The following is a 16,767-nucleotide window of genomic DNA, read 5'->3' on the forward strand; positions in this document are numbered from 1 at the left end:
TAAAACTAAATGCTTTAAGGGTTGAGTGTAATATTACCACAGGTGCTTACATAAATGAACACAAAGTTCACACAATTCATGAGTTTTTTCCGAGCGTACCACCAGGATATAAGATCGTTGAGTTGCCATCACACGTCATTTACCTTCCAATCACCGCAGATGCTATATATAATATAAGACTACGTATAGTGGATCAGGATGGAAAATTAGTAAATTTTAGGGGTGAAACTATAACCATAAGATTACATGTGAAAACAATATAAAAATGGGTATTGTATATGATACAAAGAGTGGCGCAGGCTATAAAAAGATATCAACATGGACAAGCACAATCAGTCGAAGAAGACCTCACAAGGCGTTAACACATCAGAACAAGCTGTTCCTGAAAAGTCTCGGACTACGTTTACGTGGAAGATAAATAAAATAAAATTCAATTTCTGCTGCATAATCCCGTGTCGAAAGACTTAGGTGGTGAGCTGTTGAGTATAATGTCCAATAACGAAGCTTCAAAGAACTTAAGAAAGTATTTAGAGAACCAACAAAGTAAATACGGCACAGATTTTAAAAATAGCAAAGATAAATATTCGGCATTAAGCATAAAAGGTAGTACAGCGTACGGCGGTTACGAGAAAGGCAACAAATACGGTGCAGTAGGTGACAGAGGATATAAAAAATAATGGCTAATATATTAGATATTCAACGACCAATTATATTCGATGAGTCAATCGCTCACTATGAACTGCATGCTCATCAACCGTATGCATCGTCGACTTTGAACAACAATGATGAAGTTCGTATCACAATCCAAAATCAAAATTTGTGCATACTTCCTAGCAAAAGTGCACTCCATATTCTTGGGAAGTTTACCAAGAGTGATAACAGTGCTGTCGCTGCCACAACCAACTTGGTTAATATGGGGATTGGCCACATGATTAAAGAATTTCGCTTACTTATGAATGGTGTTGAAGTTGATCGAAGTAGTAACGTTGGTATAACAAGCCTGATGAAAGGTTATGTATCATTCAGTCCAAATCAGTTGAGTGCTTTGGAGAATGCTGGCTGGGTAATGGAAGATAATGTTAAATTAACAAACGCTGCAGGAAGCTTTGATTTATTGATTCCACTAAATATTTTAAGTGGTTTTGCTGAAGATTATCTGAAAGTCCTTATGAATGTTCAGCTAGAGATAGTTCTTACGATTTCAAACAGTGACATTAATGCTTACGTACAACAAGCAGTGGGAGCTGAGGAAGTAAAGTTAACTTTGCAAAAAATCGAGTGGATTGTACCGTACGTCACCCTATCAGACAAGGAAAAAATTCAAGCATTAAATTATATTACAAGTGATCCGGCTATCTCATTAAGTTTTCGAACCTGGGAATTGTATGAGTATCCGCTGTTACCGGCAACATCAAAACATATTTGGGCTGTCAAAACATCAACACAACTGGAGAAGCCACGTTACGTCATCCTCGGATTTCAAACAGCAAGAAAAAACGACGCAAGGAAGAATGCGAGTCGATTTGATCATTGTACGCTCCGTAACGTAAAGTTATTCCTGAACTCACAGAGTTATCCGTACGGAGATCTGAATTTGGACATAAACGACAATCAGTATGCTTTATTGTACAGTATGTACACTGATTTCCAATCTACATACTATAATAAAGAGGCTGAGCCACTGTTAACAAAGCAGAAATTTTTGCAAGAAGCTCCGCTCTGTGTTATAGACTGTTCTAAGCAGAATGAGGCAATTAAATCTGGACCAGTAGACATTCGATTGGAGTTTGAATCCACAAATCAATTTCCACAAAACACAACAGCTTATTGTTTAATAATCCACGATCGTATCGTTGAGTATAACCCTATCAGCAGCACTGTACGAAAATTGACTTGAAACATGGTTGTGCAATTTGATCTGACACCAACTGTACATTATATGTATACATGGAGTTATGCATACAAAACTGCTAGACAAGGTGAATGGGAGCAAATGGCTCGAGATCGAGAAAGGTTTAAACTTAGGATAGAGAGATCAAGATATATTATAGAACCTGTATTGATTAAAAAAATAAACTTAATAAATAAATAAACATTTTTTATCGATAAATCAATTCGTTTTATTTATAATCTTGACCTGATACATTCCAATAACATAATTTTAATTAAATTGTATATATATTTTTAACTTGTTTTATGAACTATTATTTTTATAGGATTATTATTATTTATGCACTTTGGGCAATCTTTTCGGTATGGATAAAGCCATATTCCACAGATATCCCAATCGCCACCAGTAGCTGGGTAGTGGTCCATACAAAATGAGTAATCTCTTATTTTATCATTATTCTGTAATTCCACCGGAAGTGTATCGTAGACATGACGTATTTGGGTCCTCGCAAAACGTAGAAGAAAGTGATAATCAAGGCAAGCGATATCACGTTTATGCATTTTTTTCAAATCAGACAGTTGATAATATATTTGCGCAGATTTTTCGTATGATGGATTGTCACCCCAGAATTCCAGAAACCAACGCTTTAATTGTTGAATATTTTGAAAAGCACATGCATGTGTTCTTCGACGATGATATAGCCTCAGCGGACATTTTTCCTTATTATAGTGATCCACATTTTCAAATGAATAATGTCTCATTAGTTGGATGTCGATAATTTGTGCGGAGTAATCGGTCATGATCGTCAACCATTTGTCTTTTTGCTTTCCATCAACATAAATATAACTTGCTTTGCTCACTATATCTTTAATAACTTCTTGAAGTTTGTCGTATGGTGTTTCACCTGAGTCCCACCGGATACCATGGCCACACCCACTCTCATCTAAAGTTTCTTGCATAATTGCTCCATCATACTCCAATGGTGGTTGAAAGATAAAATGTTTACACTTATATTTTGAGGAATTTTCATATATGTCAACCACACACAATTCTTTCACTACTAGGGTGTCATCGGGCATAACAAACCCTGCGAAATCTATGATGAATTCCATTGTCTTTTATTTCTTGTTGATACGTTCTTCTAGTTTTTCGATACTTTCAATCACTTGATGCAGTTTTTTTAGAGTCTTTGAATGCACAACAGTATGGACACACGTTTTTATCACGTCTAGTTTGAATGATATTCAAATTAGTTTGTAAAAGATGAATATCACGTACAAACCTTTTAATGTAGTCTTGAATAGGTTCTTCAAAGTAACGTGTTAATAAATCTGCTTCAAATACAGCGTTTGGCGGATGGTTTATTAGAAAGTCTAATTCTTCTTCACTTAGTTGATCCATTTGAGGTGTCTACACTTTATATTTTGATGAGTTAGCTTTGAACATTAAAAGAGTTATAACGTATGTGATTCTGTGACAGGCTTGTTCGTAGTCTTTACGATCTTTAAAAGATAGTAATAAGTTCTTCCAATATAAGATTTGTAAGTCAATTTCTTTTTCTTTAGTAAGTAATTTATGAATGTAATTGTCTTCTTCTTCGCTCACTTCCTCGAACTCGATTTGTGCTGAATGTTCACAACGTTCAGTGCATACATGGGATCTGTAAAGATGTGGTTCAGGTATATAGTTGCAAATGAGAAAGATGTACGCTAGTTTAATTAAATAAAGCTGCAGCTTGCTCCTGTTCTTCTCTTCTTCGCATGATTTCGTCAAATTCGCAGAAACTGTCTTGTAAGCTACCCGATTCGACTGTCTTAGGACTCGAATCTTTATCCACTGGTTGAACGCTAGGGTCTTCAGATAACTGAGGGTTTTCAGGTTCAGTTCCATCAGTTTCGGTAAAATTTGGCTCTATTTCTACCACGGAGGGTATTTCCTTGGGAAATGCTCTGAGTGGCGAAGTTGTTACCTGTGATAACTGTGGATTACACTTGCTGATGTTTTCATTCGTTGATGAAAGGTCAGAAGTTTCTAACTCTTTATAATTAGGTCTTTTGTAGAGATGATCAGTTGATCTCGACTCGGTCACTCTTTGTCGTAATCTGGAAGCTATGGTGTCCCTAGGCGCCAGAAAGACGGGGTTCGCCTTCCTCGGAGGATTAGGTTTATTCGTTTTTCGGGGTCTACCTGGCCCCCTTTTCATTGGTACATTCTGAGGGTTGTCGATTGGACACATGCTGACTGGAGTTGTAGAGACAGGTGCCATCAAATGGGTTGGGGGATTATTTGATAAAGCATCGGCTAGTTGATCGCTGACTTTCCGTTTAAGGACAACCTTAAACCTATACCCGTTCAACAGAGATTTTCACTTTACTTGTCTATCAGTTAAATGGACTCCATCTTTTAACCATGAGATGCAACCTTCATTTGTTTGCACGGTAAATCCACGAGAATGTAAATAAGGTCTAAACTGTTTAATAGCAAATACAAGTGCCAAACATTCCCGTTCTTGTTTAGTATATCGAGTTTCCGCGTCTATCAATGTACGTGACTCGTATGCAATGGGTAAAAATTGCACGATTCTTTCAGTATTATTAGACTCTGATTCTATTTCAAATTCTTGACCTAAGATACAACCTAATCCTACCTACGAAGCATCAACTATCAAGACAAATTCTTTGTCTGGATCGGGATGCAGCAACAAGGTTTGTTCGCAGATCGCATCTTTTATATCGTCAAAAGCTATTTGTGCTTCGCTAGACCATTGAAAAATTTTGTTTTTCTTTGTAAGTTCCGTCAGAGGTTTAGTTCTTTCGGTGAAGTTTGCAATGAATCTACGCAGGTAGTTAGCCAACCCTAAAAATTTCCTCATTTGAGTATGATTAGTGGGCTAGGAAGCGTCCTTCAAAGCTGAAACCTTAGCTGGGTCAGGCTTGATCCCTTGGGGATTGATTATATGCCCAAGAAAGGTCACTTCTTTACAGAAAAACTTACATTTTCCGGGCTGTAAAGTTAAGTTTGCTTCTCTTAGTCTTTGTAAAAATTTTCTCAGTCTGTTGTTGTGTTCTGTCAGGTTTTTAGCGGGTATCAGAAAGTCGTCTATCAAATTCTCCAATTCCCCAGCATTTCTCATATCTTCTGTTCCATCATCCACCATTCGTTGAAAAGTTAGCGGTGCTACGCTGAGACCAAAGGGCATTCTAACAAATTCGTAGTGTCCCTCAGGTGTAGAAAATGCTGTTTTTTCTCGATCTTCCGGAGCCATGGGAACTTGGTGAAAACCATGAGCTAAATCCATGACGCTGAACATTGTTGCTCCGCTTAACCTGAGCATCATGTCATTGATGTTGGGTAGAGGGTATGAATCGCCAACTGTTTTCTTGTTAAGAGCTCGGAAATCTATAACCGTTCTCCACCGTTCGCGTCCTTGCGCATCAGCTTTCTTAGGAGCGATCCATAATGGAGCGTTATATGGAGATCTGGATCTCTGGATAACGTTAGTTTCAATTAATTCTCTTACTTGACGTTTAGCTTTATCTTGATGTTCTTTGGGTAACCGAAATTGTTTGATCTTTACCGGCTTATCGTCAGTCAATGGAATTCTGCAGAATGTAGTTTTTGATAGGCCTAACTCATCGCCCGGAAGGAAAAATCTATCATGGAAATCCCGAACTAGTTCTCGAATATGTTGTTTTTGTTCCGACGTTAAATTATTAGAAGGGATTCTTTTCAAGATTTCTTCAATGCGATCTGAGGTTTCTAGATGAGAGTTAAGCAATTCATCCTGAGATTCGCTATCGCTTTCCCCTGTTATATAATGTGGGTTTACTTCAAACGATTCAGCCTCCTTACTAGGACTGGCCCCGTAAATGGGGGTGGAAGCGCTATTATATTCCCGACGATTTCTAAATTGATTTTTATAATCGTCATACTCCCGGGATAATTTAGAAGCTTCCCAAGCATCAGAGCGAGGATTTTCACCATCATATCTCCGCATTCGATTCGAAATATTAGCGTGATCGCCAGTAAGTTTGAGTGTCTCCTTAATCTCCTCAAACAGAGTGGTTAATGTGGTTCCTTCATCTTTAAACTGATTGACAAAAGCAATTTTTAAATGTTTCGGAAGATTCTCGTAGAGAATGTCTTTAGCATCCACGCAAGCTGAAATATAAGCTGCGGGTCCGTTTGGTTCTTTATTTTTGATCGCATCTAAGCTCGATAGGATATCCTTGAAACGATAATAAAACTCCTCAATAGATTCCTCACGCTCCCGTTGGCACCGCGCTAGTTTTCTCCTTAAATATCTGATAGGATTAAGAGGCCTAAATTCTTTCCTGAGAAGTTCCAAAACCTGGTTTACAGTAGTCAAGTCTTTTGATTCTACATAACGTCTTGCTCGCCCTGTTATTCTATTTAACAGGTGACTCACGTATAGTTCCTGATTATTTTTGGGCAATAGATGAAGTTGTTGTGTGACCGCTCGATCAAATTTTTCATATGTTATCTCACCATCTCCTGAGAAAATGGGAACCGAAGCAGCAAAATCTTTTGCAGGGGTGTAAAAACGATCGATAGGATCTACGTTAACAGTAAGGTTCGCGTTATTAAGTGTATTATTCAAGGTATTATTCGCGGCGTTATTCGCAGTGGCGGCGGCCTCCAGTTCTTGCCTTTGACGTTCGAGTTCGCGCCTTTGACGCTCCACCTCCGCTCTTAAACGATTAATCTCTGCCTCGGACATATTTATTTATCTTTAAACTAAACCTAAATTATTTCTCTATTCTTAATAACCCCTTTAAATGTTCAGAGTCAACAAAACAATCACTTTTGTTCTCAATTAGAGAAAAGAGTTAATAACTCAGAAGTGATAGTTTGATGCGTAGTTACAACTATACATATACGTAATATTTGCCTATAAATATTTTTTAAAAATTTACTTATTTATTTTTCTTCTTATTTTTTTCTTTTTTATTCAGTACTTTTCCTTTTATATATTTATTTATTTAAAACGAAATGTCCTATAATAAAAACATCAAATCGTTCAAATATAGTTTGTCGGAGGTCCAACTTTAAATTATTTGAAAAAGAAATTTTAAGATTTAACGCTTCGTATTGTCCTCCGTGAAACACGTGTTTTCTTTTAAGCTAGGATCATACTATTTGGCTATACGGTATGAAAACTCAACGAGTCCTTTGTACACTCAAGTACCGGAGGTCATAAAATCGAGCCTATGCCGGCTATCCTATTCTAGCTGCACAAATGTGTTTTTAAATATGCTCTTCAAGTTTCAAACTAATAAAATAAAATATATTTTATTTTCTAAAATAAATATTTCTAAGAACCAAAAATATCCGAAATATAAAAGTGAAAGTTTTGTAACTAGATTTATTTTATTATCATTGCTTATTTTTTTCTTTCAAAAACTCCCACGAAAATAAATACGTTACGCTGACTATACAAATAATTCTTTGTTCCTATTTCTCATTAAACTTGAAGTTTAAATATTGAATTTCAATACTTAGCTACAGTAACCGAAAATGTTCACACGGCTCCAACTGCCAAGTAGACATAAACCTAAGATAATTTATTTTATTTATTAAATTGCTGACGTGCGTAAGATGATATATATATGAAAATAATTTATAGTTATTTAATCTATATTATTATTTTTCTCTTTTATTTTATCATTATATTATATTACGGGTTTTGTTTAAATAATTTTTCTCCTCTCAGAATCTTGAGTGATCGTAATAGGATACTTCCTGCGATAAGACTGCAATAACTTTTGAATAATTGTTTAAATGCTTAAGTATAGATATATATCATATATGAATACTTCTTACTTATTTTGAGTTTTATCTATTATTATAATAAACCGAGAAAAAGGAAACAAACTTCCTTATATTTTAATTAAATTCCCAAAATTTTCTAGAATGTTTTAAAAAGGGTTACATTAATTTTCCTACTCAAAATTCGTATTATTATCTTTCGACGAATTACTTTGTGTTATAGATGAATGCAAACAAATTCCCCGATATTTAACGTTCAATAGCTATCTTACTGCAAAATCAGATCCCTTTGTTTTACTTTTTTTTTTTCCACGAAAGGTTTCTTTCCTTAAAACTTTTATTGATCTTTATATCGCTTTTTGGGGAATTATGGGAATATATATGTATATAACTAAATATTAGTAAAATAATTTATGATCAGCCTCAATTACATGCACAATTAAACAATAAAATATATAAATGTAAATCTAACAATTGGGTTGAAACTTTGAAAATACTATTTTTTCCTTTGTGCTTCTTTTATGGAGTTTTTACTTCCGCTATGTTCTTATGATGGAATATAATGGATCCTCATTTTTTTCAGGAAATAGATTTAATAAATCTGTAGTGGAGCAAAAACACCATAAAACAATACTTTGCCTATGTTCGTACGGATCAAAAATTTAGAGATACTCTATTGACTTTCTTTATTTATATATATTAAAGTAATATTTAAATAACTCAAGAAATTATTTCCGAAAATAATCAAAATATCAAAGTTTCAGATAAATATATGCATTCTTATTATTATAACTTAACTCTATTCTTAAGAGGAAAGAAGGATGCTATAAAAATTTCTACACCCTACGAGTTTATAACCGAATAATAAAAATAAATATATAAAAATGAAAACACCGTTTTTTTTTCCTCTAAAAATTTCTTTATTTTTTTTTTTTTATGACCGATCTTTTGTAATAATAAAACAATAAAAATTTAACGCGATTTTCTTTGTATATGTAACAATCGGTACACCTGAGTCACCACTCAACTGAACCTTAGGATCAGTAATTTTTACGTTAATTTTTCTTTTTATATATATATATTATAAGGATTAACCTGGAGAATTCGGAGCACACTCACCAAAGATACAATAATACAGGGGTATCCGTACATACGTATATGTGCATGAGTTTTGTACATATGTGTGTGTTATGTATGCGTACGTTGACCATATATAGATATCTATGACGTATTTTGGGCTTGCTCTGAATTCCCACAGAAAGGTATGCGAGTATGAGCGGTCAAGTTACAAGAAAGAGAGACGTAGACAAGAACAAGCAACTAGAAAATAGTACGTCTTTCTTTCTCTATGCACAGCTGCACCACTACAGCCGATCCCTTATAAAGAATCCACCGACTCAATGTCTTCCAGATGTCCCACGAAAAGATTTCTCTGAATCTTCCGCGGCGGTGAGTCCCTCGTCACCATAAAAGTCACCGAAAAGGGCTCAATAAATTTGTCAAAACATTTCTCTGTTCTAGTTCAACTCAAATTTTTACGACCTTTCTATTTCAACCATCTGTTACCAATGGGCCTCACATCTCCCGCGGATCCTTACTATTTCTTTTCCAATGTAGAAATCTATCTCTAGTTTTATTTTATTTTTAATTTTTAATTGCATTTCTCAGAAGTGTCCAAAATAACGGTAATAAATGTCACTATATATTTTGGAGAAACATCGTTTTTACAGAATCTCACGGTCTCCCGCGGATTCTTACTTTTCCCTTTTCCACCATAGGAAGCTCTTCTATTTTAAATTTTAATTACATTTCTCGGAATCACCTAAAATATTGATAATAAATGTCATCATAGACACGCAGTCTCTAAAAATTTATATGGTCCCCCACAGAACCTCTCCGTTCCTTCACCTATCACTAAAAATTTTTCATCTCAATTTTGTATTATTTTTAAAATTATATTTTCCTAGAGTATGTCATATATCGATCATAAATGTCATCATATATTCATTACTTTATTTTTAAGCAGTACACCACGGACTTATTTTTCTATTTACATCCTGTTTACTACAAGAACTTCCGTGATAAAATCTCATTCTCAGCTGTCTTAAAGAAATCAAACTCTTCTATATTATTGTCTTCTTCGTCTTTAACCTATGCAAGAGGCATCTTCGGCCCCACTTTTCTTTCAAACTTTTTCATATAAAAACCCCGGAAAAATAATCAAAGTCAGTCATTACCGTCCCGACTGAAAACCTTGTCGGATCTATCCGCGAGTAAGAATCCAAAATTCGTTCTCGTGACGCTCCACGCCTAGGCAATCGGGGGTCCTAGATCGATAATCGGATTCATCCACGAGTAAGACTCACTGAGTGGATTTCAAAATTCGTTCTCGTGACGCTCCACGCTTAGGCAATCGGGGGTCCTAGATCGATAATCGCAAATATTTCTTTTATTTAAAATATAAATTACGCGACTTGAATTTTATTCTTAAAACCTTTCCTCGTGAGGTCCTACGCCTAGGCATCTGGACTCCTAGGTTGGATACCTAGAGTAAAATCATTTGAGTTCGCGATAAAATTAACTAAACTCTTTTACGTGACGTCCACCGCTTAAGCAATCGGAGTCCTTGTTCGGGAATAGTTAATACTTCTTTAAAAATCATTTAAAGAATATATATATCATCGTAAATTCACTAGAAAGCAAAGCCGGCCTATCGGTTCAGCGTGCATAGCATTCTCGTGAAAAGATTTAATCAGTAAATCTCGATAAAACCATAAAAACATTGTAAACTCCTGTGTACACAAGATTCAAATTGGTGAATCTGAAGTGAGTGTGTGTGCAGGTATATCAACCCATTGGGGTAAGTTCATTATTATAATATTTTGTAAAATTAAATCTGTCAATATACTACACATGTTTTTTTTTGTATATATTTGTCTTTTCATTTACTGTCCTTTTCTCTGGCATTCGAGTGCTGGTAATTTAAGTCATAGTAACTTTAAAGTAAGACAGAGAAAGAACACGGTCTTCTCGAGGGCCCATATTCATCTACCCAATATCCCTCTCGCTTCGAAAATCCCTGACCTACCCAAACGCCACGCAGGTCATTGAACGGGACCGTCTATAGTACATCCGCTCGGTACAAATAGACAAATAAGTTGTAAAGTGACACGAAATTATAACATTCTTATATCAGCCACGTGATTGTAATTTCTTGGTTGGATGACAGAATAAAAATAATTTCATACATTAATCTATTAATTAATAATCGGTGCTTAAATCCCTATATTCTCACACTAACCCCGTGAGGTTCAATCGAACTCCTTGGCTGAGTTATAGAAAGGGGAAAATCGGCATTCTGATATTAAATAATAGATTTAAAATTACCTTTTCGCCCGTCGCCTTCACTCACTTCGATCGTGACAGTCGAAAAATTTGGTGACAGCGGTGGGATACGCTGGTGAATCGTTCTTTATCAAAATTTTACAATTTTATTCGATTCTTATAATTATAAAAAAAATATTCAACGTTCTGCCTTGTTGAAATTTCTGAGTTAGATTTCAACTTGTAATTTTTAGTATTCAATTCCCAAAACCTTAATCTTCAAAATTTTAAATACGAAAAAAAATTTTTTTTTAATTCCTAGATTTCAAAAATAAAAAACCCTTCAAAATCGAAGATAAAAATATTCACTATTTGTTGCAAAAGGAATCTCTTTTACAATTTTCTTCATAATTTAAAACATTCGTATTGAATTTAAAAAGCGAAATCTTTCTCTCAACATTTAAAAATAAAAATAACTCCGATTTAGTTTTCTTAACTCCATCATCGAAATTAATTACCGAAACAATTATCTCAAATTTTTAAATAATTTCGCTAAAAATCGCAAAAAATCAAAACGCGTCGAAATCAATTTAAATAAATCTAAAAATATTTGAACGCCAAAACCTATGAGCTTTACCTGAAATCTTCTTCTATACTAATTTCTGTTAATCTTTTTAATAAAATACTGGAGTCAATCTTTAAATCACTCCTAAGACTCTTTTCTTAAAATTCTTGTGCAATAAATTTTTTTTTTTATTATTCTGTTCTTAAAACTTATTTTCATTTTCCCTTTTTAAAAAAAAAAAAAAAAAAAAAAAAAATCTTTAACCTTTACTATATTTTCAAAAAGAAAAATAAAAGCTTTAGTTGAAAAGTGCTGTACTTTCAGTTTAATAAATTCAAATTTATTGTTACCTACGATTCTAATAGCTACACAAATTATCACTTCTACACGTTTATGCCCAACTCATCTACACTAAAATGCACTAAACGTACAAAAATTAAATTTCACATAGAAAGATTTATTGCAATCGTAAGTGACGCACCATCGTGCCCTTTTATGAGGAAATATTTACATGTTAATAGATCACAAAGTTTTATTAATTACAAACTCATACCAGTTGATATATTTAAAAGATTTTTGAAATTTAATTGTAGATTATCGCCTTTTGACCCGCGTATGCAAGTATTAGACGAAAACTCAATTTATTACAGATAAATTCAGTTATTAAATTTAGAATCAATTTCAGTGAAAGTAAATTTGTGGTTTTCTAGGGATAAGGCCATTCATAAAGAGATGAATAAATAAATAAATTCCTTATTTTATAATACCACTGAGTTTTGAGTTCAAACAACTTGCTATCTTTTGCACCCGAAAATTGCAAGTCATCTTTGGTAAACCTTGAATTATCCATCACTCACTCATAATTCATCTCATTAATTGCGGTTGCTTAGAATTGCGCAGACTTTTTGTCACATTCTATTCAATCTATCAGCGAATCAACTGAGATTGCGCAGACTTATTGTCGCACTCCAGGTAACTCACTCATTATTTACTCATCTATCCACCTTCAAGGAACCATAAAACTTGTAATATTTCGTAAGATTAGTTATCTTAGTATTCCTACTATTTAATTGATTTGTGGAGCAATCGTGAAAGTGTCTTGTGCGTACAACTTAGAAATATCTAATGAAACGCGGTAAACGCGCTGGAAGAAAATACCAGTTACGAAAATTGGTCGCAATATACCATAGAGGGAGTTACCATACACTCCCGTAACAATACCATTATCCTTAAAAAACCCAGCAAATACTTCACAAAATCAGGAAACAAATCACCCACATTCGGAAGAGAAAAATATTTGTAATTTCACGAAATAAACCTATTTCACTTACATTTTTACACACAAGTTTAAACACTATTCAATGAGAACCAGAAAACTCGCCGGAAAAATTTCAAATACGAAAGTTAATAGTGATACTAGATAAGGGATCACTGGGTCTGTATCCTGTAAAAAGGAAAAATTTAACAAATACTGTAAACACTCAGGAAAAAGATAATTCACCGGACAACAATATCGATAAAAATCCTAAAATTCAGGATAAACAAACACAAACAGACACAACACTTCATTCAAGCAATTAACAAATCCCAAACACTACTCACATTACAAGAGACAATTATAAATTCAATTCAACGCTATTTTTAATTTGGTAACAATTAATTGGTAAATAATTTTTGTTCTGATCAACGCAACTTTCACCTGCGTTTGACCATCGCAGAGTTTCTTGCTAAATTCGTACTATTTACCAAAATTCTCATTCTTACTATCTCTATATTACTCCTATAACCTTTTCCCAAGTAATTGATCAAAATGAATCCACCAGCCAATGATGGATTAGATCCACAGGCTAACAATAATGATTTAGATCAACAAGTCCATAATATCACCCGCCACGCGAACATTACGGATCAAATGATCACGTCCCTCGGGGAAAGTATGACATTGCATCAAGCGTTAATGCAAGTCCCGAGTTTTGACGATAAGAACATGCCTTTACAAGCGTTCTTACAGGTCGTAGAAAATGGCCTTACAATCGTACCAGAAAATCTCGTAAACACTTATTTTAATGGAGTAAAATCTAAACTCAAGGATACAGCTAGAGACGCAATTGCAGATAAGAGAATTAATACAATGAATACTCTTAGAGACGCGCTTAAAAAATATTTCGCCACTAAGAAAACGTATCCACAATATTGCGCGGATAATCAAGCCATTCGACTCAAGCAAAATGAGTCGATCCTGAGTTACTATACCCGAATAAAGAAAATTCGCGCTAATGCAATAACTGCACTAAACGAAAGCTTTAACAATGATGCTGAGGTAGCTGCGATGAAGAAAATGTTAGACGGATTAGCACTCGAGTCATTTAAACGCGGACTACCGGACGATTTAATATACGGAGTAAGTGTCCAAAATCCTGTTACTCTCGACGATGCATATAAAATTGCATTACGGCTTGAGGAAGACCTGAGAGGTAGCTCTCACCGTAATTCTAATTATTTAGCTTACGCGCAATCTGAATCCGCGAATCTTGACCTACCGCGTAGAACTCGAATGGTCAGTTTTCAAGACGAAGAGCGTCGAAACACAATACCATTTAGATTCGCTCGCGAAGACAATACTAGACCTCTAACTCGTATAGTAGATCTCCGGTGCGAGATACGACACCACCACGTGATAAACGTAATTATTCTGAGCGTAGTAGTTCAGAACCTTATCGTTCACGAAGTCGATCACCTGGAAGTTACTACCCATATTATCCTCCTCCGGGCTACTTCCCTCCAATGCCATATATACCCCCCATGCCATACCAATATCCACCCCCTGGAGCATATCCACCTCCAGTTTCTTATAACCCATCATACTACCCGAATTATCCTTCTCAGGATAACAATCAAAGTAGTCCCAATACTAATTACAACAATAATAACCCCAACTACTACAATAATCGTAAAAATTACGATAATAATAATAACAATAATAATCAAAGATATGGCAATAACGGTTATAATAATTACAATAGAAATAATTACGGGAATAACAATAATACCGGTAATACCCAAAACCAGCAAAATAATTCGAGACCAAACTCCCCTGCACCTCCTAAGGAGCCTTTAAAATCCAACGCGGTTCGGCGGAACGACGCGACGCCGAACAGCGCGAACCCCATGGAAGCGCGTCCCCCAACAATCAGATTCTTAACAGTCGAAAATTCATAATGTGGTCTGAAGTCTAGGGTAGAGTACCAGTCGTCACTCTAACAGCCCCTGAGTTGCGAAACGGCAGAGCTCGTTTCCTAGTTGACACAGGTGCTGACATAAATGTAATTAGAAAAGATGCGCTGGCCCCTCGCACAGTAATTGATACCTGGGACTCTGTTTCAATAAAAGGGATCACTACGGAACGACTTGATACTCTGGGTACAACAGAGATCACATTCTTCTCAAATCCCGCGAAATTTCATGTTCTCGAGAATCCACTACCTATTCCAACTGACGGAATAATTGGTATTGACTTTCTAACAAATGAAAAGGTTGAAATATCTTTTCATCATAATACCATAGTCGCAGATTCCGAACCTATACATCCGATTCCGCTCGAAAATACTAACGGTGACCCATTCCATACACCACAAATAACCACACTCCAATTAGCAGACGAACCCTCGATACTTGTATTAAAAGCACGAACTCGCACAATAGTTCCAATCAATCTCTGCAAAACAGATTTGAAAACTGGATTTTTGCCCCGCATTGAAACTCGCGAGAATATCTTTATTGGTAATGCTTTGGTTACAAATAATAATAATACTTGCTACGTTTATGCAATTAATGCCTATGAAGATGACATAGAATTAGTTGTACCTCCTCAAGAAATTATTCCCTTTGAATGTGACGGTAGCTCTGAAGATTTTTTTGACGATTCTGAAGAAAGTGATGTTCCAGAAACCGATCAAGATAGATTTGAGGGAATATGCGCCAGTCTCCGACTTGATCATTTAAACGTACTAGAAAGAGAGCATGTGTATGAACTTATCAGAGAATTTCCGTTTCTTTTTCACCTCCCTGGAGACGATCTTCCTGCTACTACGATGATGACACATTCTATTCCGACTGTTGACGAAGTTCCTATATCTGTCAGACAATATCGTTTTCCACCTGTACATAAGGAAGAAATTGCCCGACAGGTGAATAAGCTGCTAAATGACGGTGTAATAACTGAATCTGTTTCCCCATATAATTCACCACTTTGGATAGTTCCAAAGAAACCAGATTCCAAAGGTAATAAACGTTGGCGTATGGTCATCGATTTTCGTCAATTAAATGAGAAAACCATAGGCGACGCTTATCCTCTCCCAAATATAGTCGAAATTCTCGACAGACTCGGAGGAGCTAAGTATTTTCCAGTATTTGATTTAGCTAGTGGTTTCCATCAAATTAAAATGGATCCAAAAGACCAGCAGAAAACTGCATTTAGTACCCCTAATGGCCACTATGAATATACTAGAATGCCATTTGGACTGAAAAATGCTCCAGCGTCCTTCCAGCGACTTATGGACAGAGTCCTTCTAGGTTTACAAGACGTCGAACTCTTCGTATATCTCGATGACGTTGTTATTTTTGCATCATCACTCGAAGAGCATGGCAAACGTGTCCGGCGACTTTTTAATAGACTCGTTCAGGATAATCTAGTCCTACAATCTGATAATTGTGAATTTTTGAATCTCGAAGTCGCATACCTTGGTCATATTATTGGCAATGGTGGTGTGCGCCCAGATCCAAAGAAAACAGAAGCCATCGAAAAATTTTCCAGACCAAAAACCGTAACAAACATTAGACAGTTTCTCGGTCTAGCTGGATACTATCGGCGTTTTATCGAAAATTTCTCGGGGCATGCAAAACCGCTAACAGAATTGCTAAAGAAAGATAATCCGTTCATCTGGACTACAGCTCAACAAGAGAGTTTTGATGACTTGCGTAAAGCATTATGCACATCCCCAGTCCTACAATATCCTGATTTTTCTCAACCTTTTATACTTACTACTGACGCTTCAGATCTCGCCATCGGTGCCGTACTAAGTCAAGGGAAAATTGGTGAAGATAGGCCAATAGCATATTTATCAAGACTTCTTTAACCAGCCGAAAGAAACTATACGACAACTGAGAAAGAATGTTTGGCAGTTATTTATGGTATCCT

General features: G+C 35.5%; 1 protein-coding gene across 1 annotated transcript; it reads left to right on the forward strand.

Moving 5' to 3' along the window:
- The first annotated feature begins 676 nt into the window (after positions 1 to 676).
- Positions 677 to 1,897, forward strand: LOC103576014 (uncharacterized). The gene has a single exon (XM_014443440.2). It carries the CDS (start codon positions 677 to 679, stop codon positions 1,895 to 1,897), a length of 1,221 nt encoding a protein of 406 aa, XP_014298926.2.
- The last annotated feature ends 14,870 nt before the right edge of the window (positions 1,898 to 16,767 follow it).

The sequence above is a fragment of the Microplitis demolitor genome, chromosome 9 (assembly GCF_026212275.2).
Source record: "Microplitis demolitor isolate Queensland-Clemson2020A chromosome 9, iyMicDemo2.1a, whole genome shotgun sequence".
Classification (NCBI taxonomy): Eukaryota; Metazoa; Arthropoda; class Insecta; order Hymenoptera; family Braconidae; genus Microplitis; species Microplitis demolitor.